The sequence below is a fragment of the Myxocyprinus asiaticus genome, chromosome 21 (assembly GCF_019703515.2).
Source record: "Myxocyprinus asiaticus isolate MX2 ecotype Aquarium Trade chromosome 21, UBuf_Myxa_2, whole genome shotgun sequence".
Lineage (NCBI taxonomy): Eukaryota > Metazoa > Chordata > Actinopteri > Cypriniformes > Catostomidae > Myxocyprinus > Myxocyprinus asiaticus.
In genome coordinates, this window is record NC_059364.1 from 5,752,290 (window position 1) to 5,760,523 (window position 8,234).

Here is an 8,234-nt window from a genome sequence, read left to right on the forward strand (position 1 = left end):
AGCAAATTCTGGAAGAAAACATCACAACATCTGTAAAAAGCTGAAGATGAAAAGAGGATTGCTTCTACAACAGGATAATGATCCTAAACACACCTCAAAATCCACAATGCACTACCTCAAGAGGCGCAAGCTGAAGGTTTTGCCTTGGCCCTCACAGTCCCCCGACCTAAACATCATCGGAAATCTGTGGATAGACCTCAAAAGAGCAGTGCATGCAAGACGGCCCAGAATCTCACAGAACTAGAAGCCTTTTGCAAGGAAGAATGGGCGAAAATCCCCCAAACAAAAACTGAAAGACTCTTAGCTGGCTACAAAAAGCTTTTACAAGCTGTGATACTTGCCAGGGGGTGTTACTAAGTACTGACCATGCAGGGTGCCCAAACATTTGCTTCAGGCCCTTTTCCTTTTTTGATATTTTGAAACTGTAAAAGATGAATATAAAAAAGTAAAATTGCTTAAAATATTAAAGAAATGTTTCATCTTTAACTTTAAGCCTTTTGGAAATCAGGCCATCTTTTGCTCGCTTAGCTATTCACAGCAACATAAATTTTGATCAGGGGTTCCCAAACTTTTGCATGCCACTGTAACTAAAGGCCAGAGAACTCCAAATGGGGACAGAATCCTCAAAAGAGGGCAGGGTTAGTCCAGAAGGGGCAGGGTTAGTCCAAAAGGGGGTTGCGCCAACTACAAAAGGGGCTGTCACTTCCACTCACAGTTAAGGTAAGGGAAAGGGTTAGGTTAGAGGCTCCAAATAGCTTTGCTGCTGGTTTGGAGCTCCTGCCACATACAAAAAGTGGCTTTAAAAGTCAAAATATTGTTTAATTCCCATATTATTGTACATAACCCTATTATTGGCCTACATCCCTCTGCTCTATTTTTAATTGTTGGTATATGTACTCATGCATCTGTCGGGCACTTTGAGCATCTCACTTTGGTTGTGTCATATCATGTTATGCACTGTGTATTTAGGATGATGTGCCAAGTTAAATGTAGTTTGAAACTTTGAAAAACGCTCTCGAATTCCCAGCTCGGTCCGGCTGACTTTAAGCGCTAAAGCGCATCTGTGGAAGGCTGAGCTTTGAATTGCTCAAATAGTATGAACATTCCTTATTACGAAATTTACATAAAGATCGGTGGCATAATTAATTGTGTTAATTTAAAGGCATTACTTTTCATATAATTAACTGCACTAAATTAATGCTTTAAATCTATAGCCCTAGATAAGATTCGTAGATTCAACATTTGAGTTGTTCATGTACAGTAAAGTTATTTCTGGTTGTTGTGATTTTGCCAAGACAGACATGTTTCTGGATAAGCATCTTTTATGGGTCCTGGAAATGTAAACGTATGCGTAGTTCTAGCAAGAAGATTTTGGGATTCATTCTATCAGGCATCTCATCCAATCACAACACAGCCTCCGCTTTATAAGGCCGCTCAGGTGTTTCTCATATTTGCTTACTTCCGTTGTTTTCACCCCTCTCCACCACATCATCACCAGTTTTGGTCCCGTCCTGGGCGGGGGTAAGCTCCGCTCCCCTGCCGTCATTGCTTCCGGCAGGATCCGACAGTTCAAGCAAGTATCAGTGCTCTGAACCATTGGACAGGGTTTACGCCAAAGATATAAGCATTTCTAAATTTTTATTAATCTCAGTAATCCCGAGTCTTTTCTGATAAAACAACATTTCTGTCAAAAAACTAAAACTTCCTAACATATCCCTAACCCTAACCCCATCCCTAACCATGAACTACCATGAAATGAGAGAAAAGTGATTCTAGGTTGATAATAATGTTGAACAATCCCCTAACCCCAGCCCAAAACCTGACCCTAATGCAAAAAAAAACAAATTATGTCCCAAAAATCTGATTGGTTGATTGGAATGTTGTTCCAGGACCAACAAGGATGTTGATCCAGGAACATGTCCTACTTGGTCATCAATTGTGAAATCACCATCACAGTTTGTATTCAGGGTTGTTATACTGTACTCAACAATCTATGTAGTACAGAAAATACAAATCAGAGTTTAGATAAAAGTGGATACACCAAAATGGAACCAAATCAAATCAATTACCTAGTAATTGGTCATCCATGGTAAAGCATACTTTGTTGCGTAGACTCTCTTTTAAACCTAGTAGATCTTGATAGCTGTCAATACTAAATAAGAACTCCTCATGTGGGATGTTAGCAATGGTGCGCAATTTTTCAACATTGCCCATCCCGATCCTAATGGTAAAGATTTTAACTCCCTGGTTTCGTAGTTTCTGTGCAGGTTCCTCAACATCATCATTTGATTCCCCAGCAGTGAGGATGATGGCAATACGAGGGACAGTCGTCCTGGCCAGACTGAAGTATTTTTCATGTATGAAAGTCAGAGCCTGACCAGTGTTGGGGTCTCCATATCGGTAGATGATATTATCCAACTTCTGGTGCAGGTCTTGCTTATCTGAATAGTCACCCAGCAGGAACTCTTGGTACGGTTTGTCACTGAACTGGGCAAGTCCAACTCTCACCTTGCCCGTTTTAAGGTTAAATCTGTCCACAAATGCATGAAGGAACTCCCTCACTTCTTCAAAGTCTGTGTCTCCAATGCTACTAGATGAGTCGACAAGGAGCACAATGTCCGCCTGAGCAGTTTCATAGCAGCCTAAGACATATGTATTAGTTTTAGTAAGCAATTTGACCATTTACTATATGCAATTATTTAATTCATTAAATAGTCATTTTTGTGACAAATAGTTACATTTTTAATGACAAATAGTCATTTTTTTTGGTGAACTATCCCTTTAAGAAAATTAAGAATGAAGAACTTTGCTCTCTAAGCAGGGTTTCTGAGATTCTACTGTATAATTTCTAGTAAAATTGTGCACCACACAAGCATTGCACTGCTAAATTTCATGACTGACACCTTTTCAATGTATTATGTTACCTTTTGTTGCCAAGATGACCTCTTTGTGTGCTTCCTCTACAATGGTACATATTTCATGGATAATACTCTGAGAGATTCCCTGCAGAGCTGCGAAGTCTTCTACGCTGAAGACATGCTGATCATACGGCTCATTTGCAATCTGTCTCAGTAAGGTCTCATCTGCGTCTTTGATTCCTATGGCGTACATTTTGATTCCCCTTTGCTTCAGCTCCTGAGCATGTGCCTCAACTTCATCTTGAGATTTACCATCTGTGATAACAATGGCAATCTGTGGAACACTGTGCTGGGCTCGACTTCCTGCCTCCTCAACAAAGTGTTGTTTCAGCAAGAACTCCAAACCCTTGCCTGTGTATGTCCCACCAGTTTTATAATGCAGCTTCTGGATGTTGTTGAGAATGTCCTCTTTGTTCTGATATGTTTTGAGGAAAAACTCAGTACGTGGAGTGTTACTGTACTGCACCAGACCGATCTGGACTTTATCAGGAGCAACTTCAAAGTTCTGTACTAGTGAGGAGAGGAATTCACGGATTTTCTGGAAGTTTTCCAGGCCAATGCTGGCAGAGCTGTCCACCAGGAATACAATGTCAGCCATTGCCTCCTGTGTGCAGACTGAAAAATAAGAAAATTAATACTTTTAGTCAACAATATTACCAACTGAATGTAAATGTACTGAATAATATCATCAGTCTGATGTGTGCAAGTAAATGTTGCCCCTACCAAATTTTTGGCCATTGGTGACAAGAAAACATAATGAAAGAACAAGGAAACCAAGTAAACCCCGTTCCTTCTCCATCCTTGGAGTTATTTGTGCTCTGAAAGAAGCAAATAACAAGGTTAAAGAAAGAATTTTCATATATATTAAGTAGTAAATATGGAAGTCAAAGAAGACATCTTGTAAATAATAATAAAAAAGATCTTTCCACTTTTGGATGAAAAAAAAAGTGTGGAATGTTTAAAATTTTGTCAGGCTGTGATATGAGATCTGCTGATTTTGTGTATGTTACTGGGTCTATAAACAGGATCAAAATAAGTATCGTGCAAATTATTTATTTATTTTTGGTCACGTTAATTAAAATGTCTTTATGACTTTGCATTGCAACTTTTCTGAGCCATTTTTGAAATTAAAGAAATATTCCGGGTTTAAAACCAGTTAAGCTCAATAGACAGCATTTGTGTCATATTGTTGATTACCACAAAAAATAATTTCTTTAAAAAACAAAATTTTAAAAAAAGAAAGAAAAAAGATGCACTTACAATGAAGGTGAATGGGGCCAATTTTTGGATGGCTTAAATGCAGAAATGTGAAGCTTATAACTTTATAAAAGCACTTGCATTAATTCTTCTGTTAAAACTTGTGTATTATTTGAGCTGTAAAGTTGATTGAATCAGCGCTTTTACAGTAATTTTAGGGTTTAAGGATTTGTTGACAATATATCATCATCATGGCAACAATGTTGTAAACTTGGCTATAACTGTACACAGAAAGGTTAATAAGTGATTTTATAGTACTAAAATCATATTAAACCACATACTGTTTACATTCTGTGACTATACTTTTGAAATAGTGAGTATTTTAATGTTTACAAATTGGCCCCATTCAGTTCCATTGTAAGTGCCACACTGGAACCCAGATTTTTGTTTTTTGTTTTTTAGAAAAAGCAGGGTAAGTCAAAATTAATTTTTGTGGTAATTAATATTATGCCACAAATGCTGTCGATTGAGCTTAACTTGTAATGTCATTTTTATTGTATAGTGGTTCCCTCATGTTCACACAGATGTTTTAGCAGATTAACCACAGGTGTAGCTCATCATATTAACTATTTAAGTTTGGCTAAGGTTTTTTGGCCGGCTGTAAATAGACGGATAACTGCGTGAACTGCTGGAATATATTTATTTAAAGTCAGTGTACATAAAATGTGATGTCCCTTTATATGAGGGCAGTTAAACCATATTAGATTATGTGCAAAAGCTGTGCTAAATAAAGGAAATATTTGTAATGTTTTGTTTAATAGGGTTAGTAAGGCTACACTGGAAACACAGTGAGTAACAAGATATATTATGCTGTTTACTGGCTTTTCGGCCCATTATTGCACACACTCAAAAAATTACTGTTTGGACAAAAAAGTGCACCTGAAGAAGGCATAAGATTTATAATTCAGTGGCTTATAATTACATTATAACTGTGTGGCTACAGTGTCCAAATACTTTCTGGGCCAATGTATGTATGTATGTAATGTCTTTCAGACAAACATATCAAGGTTGAACTAAAACATCTCCATGTGGAATGTTTACATGACAGTGTTTGGGGTTTCTCCTGTTAAGGGCTGATGTCTGTGGACTTCCTTAAGTGTTGGAATTACTCTTACATCTGCCTGCAGTTAAGAAAAATATTAGCTTGGGATGAATCTGCAGCCCAGCAGATATTGACCAGATTGACATCCAGCAGAGCAGCGAAATTACACAACAGATGGAATGTTTAAAAATATAATTTACTTACTTTCAGGTTCTAACATGACATGTGCACTTTATTGAACACAAATGTAATGTAAAACAATTAAAACTACTGTAAAGCCATAAACTGCTGTCAGGAACTCTTGATTAAATCAGTTATTCCAATGAATTATTTGATTCAAGTTAATAGTTTTGAGAACATAAAAAGAATTATTAGATATCAGTCAATAGTAATATTTTAAGATGTCACAAGCCTTGCCTTGAAGTCATATAGTGAGCTCATATAGTGATTTTCAAATGCTATTTTAACATTCAAGTGCCACATTTATATATATCTGAATATAGATAAACAAATGCTTTATTAGACATCTAATTCAATTTATATAATCTATTATTACTATCAACTATCAAACAAAACAGACATTTCAAAGTCTTTTTTTATATATATACTCAAAATTCACATTCATCCCAAGCCAATAGTAATATATGAAAAAAGCAGGCGCCTTGGGAAGTTCAGCTTCAAATGTATTCTAAATGATCTCAATGTTAGCGAGAATTGTGTGTACCAACTCTAATTTCCTGATGTTTTTAATTTGGTCGGGTCAGAGTTCTCAGTCTACGAGTACAGTAGCTAATGAACATGAGAAGTTGAAGATCTGAACCCACAAAAATGTGTTTTAGAATATTAACGAGACTGAATAAACAATCCAAATAAGTGATGAAAAGAACTGATGCATAAGATATCAACCATAACTTAGATTTTCCCTCTTTAACATGGAATCACGCACTATATTTGCACTTTTCTTTACCAAACAAACATTAAAAGAAATCGTAGGTTATCATTTCTGTAAGCACCCTTAATAAAAATTTCAGTCATCTCTACAATCAAATTATTTTTTTATTGGAATTTAGGAGTGCTCTGAATCATAGTAAAATGCTCTCTTTGTTAAGATTGTCCATGTAGATAGAGGAGATCTATGCTCTCAGTATTAGAAATGAACAGAGTAAGGAGGTAAACTTACACACAGCACAGAAGCGACAAGTCCAGCCTGATGATTCTGAATGAATAACTACAAATCTGAAACTGTTTAATGAGACTTATGAAGCCACTCCTCAATAGCATGATCCTCAAGACGTTCATTTTCAAAACTTCCATTTTAGGAGAAGACTCCTAAGATTTACACATATACATATATATACACATACACATACACATACACATACACATATACATATACATACACACATGCATGATAGGTTTATCATTTGTTTATCTTCTCCATTGAAAGCTCATATGCAATGTTCATGTTTCACTTGTGGATTATTGCAAATGCTTAAAGCTTTGTGTCTCCTGTTGCTTTTTTCAAGCTATTATTTCACCAATTATGTTTTACATTAATGTCAATACATTTAAAATAACGAAATAGGCACCAGTTCACTTAAAAAAATGATTATTGTTATTTGTTATTACTTTTAGTTTTCTGAAGCTTTTTTTTTTTTTTTTAAGTTGTTATTCACTGAAAATGATTACATTATGTTGAGTTACAACACAAGAACGAGAACCAGTGCCGTCAATGATGTTAAACATGGCACATCTAAAGGTGTCATATTTGAATCTGAATGCAAGTGCAAATGGAATTTGTAAGCTACTACAGAGAGGGAAATTATCAGTTAACATATCAGTCTATACCTCTGATAAAGTTTTTGTATGGAGTCAGATGACTTGGAATATAGCACATGAGTCATATATACTACATTTATTATATATTTATTGTGTTTTTTATCCAACAGACAAAAAACAAAACAATCATAAGGTTATGTTAGACATTGAGATCGGACTGAATTTTCATTTTTGGGTGAACTATTCCTTTAAGCTATAAATAATGCAGATAAAACTATCACAAGGTTGTGGGATCTCTGTGTATAAGGACCCGGTTCCAGACAGCACCTATATCTGTGGACCTTTCCTACAATCTGCCTGTGGTCCATCAGCAAGCCCACAAGACAGCATTCTGGCTTCAGATCTCCACTGCTTTTCTAAACAAAATCTAATTTAATGCAGTCTGTATACACAAATCCTGAAAAATGCAACATAGTCACATTCCTAGATTGTAATGTATGCAAGGAAGATTATAAACAATGATAAGTCTGAAGCATGCATTGTTGCATCATCATTTTAGTTGACTCAGGTTCAGATGTTTTGACTTGGATAACAGTGTTTTGGAGTGGTCAGACAGTTCAAAATTATCAAAAATTGTTTGGCAAATGCTTTAAGTTACGCAATGTATTTCAGACGCTTAATAAGCCAACAACATGAAAGGTCATGTTAATGCCTTAAACTGCTTTCCTTTATCAGCTCTGCATGTAAACACCTTTATCAACATTCTTACCTGCTTATCCAATGTGCTCAAGTGTTGTACGTATGCCTGTTTACATTCTGACATCGAAAGCAAAGAATGACCCGATGATTTTGAGTCTCATGTAAACGTCAGCATACTGGTATGCATGTAAACACACTCAATGATATTTCTTGATATTGTTTATTTCATACATAACAATATGACAAATACAAATTCAACATAGAAGTCTTAGAGTCATCTTGTGTAGTTCGATAAAATAAGATTGTGAACTGTGTTTAAAAATAAGTAATTAAATAATAATTGTATTTAGAAACCCAGCGAGCAAGCAGAAGGTGACTGTGTCAAGGAACACAAAACTCCATAAGATGTTGGTTAACGGAGAAAAATAACCTTGGGGGAAAACCAGGCTCACTGTGGGGGCCAGTTCCCCTCTGGTTAACCAGCATGAATATAATGCCAATATTACTTATGTATAGTGCAAGTCATGGTTTAAAATTAT

At 35.9% G+C, this 8,234-nt stretch overlaps 1 protein-coding gene across 1 annotated transcript in view; it reads right to left on the bottom strand.

Moving 5' to 3' along the window:
* LOC127411684 (collagen alpha-6(VI) chain) overlaps nt 1–6,422 on the bottom strand; it is a 45,480-nt gene extending 39,058 nt beyond the window's left edge. Inside the window, exons 1-4 of the mRNA XM_051647394.1 lie at nt 6,398–6,422; nt 3,642–3,736; nt 2,925–3,533; nt 2,070–2,642 (exon numbers count right to left, since the gene is read on the bottom strand). Coding sequence (XP_051503354.1) covers nt 2,070–2,642; nt 2,925–3,533; nt 3,642–3,717 — 1,258 coding nt within the window. The 5' untranslated portion in view covers nt 3,718–3,736; nt 6,398–6,422. The remainder of the gene's footprint in view (nt 1–2,069; nt 2,643–2,924; nt 3,534–3,641; nt 3,737–6,397) is intronic.
* Nucleotides 6,423–8,234: the final 1,812 nt, after the last annotated feature.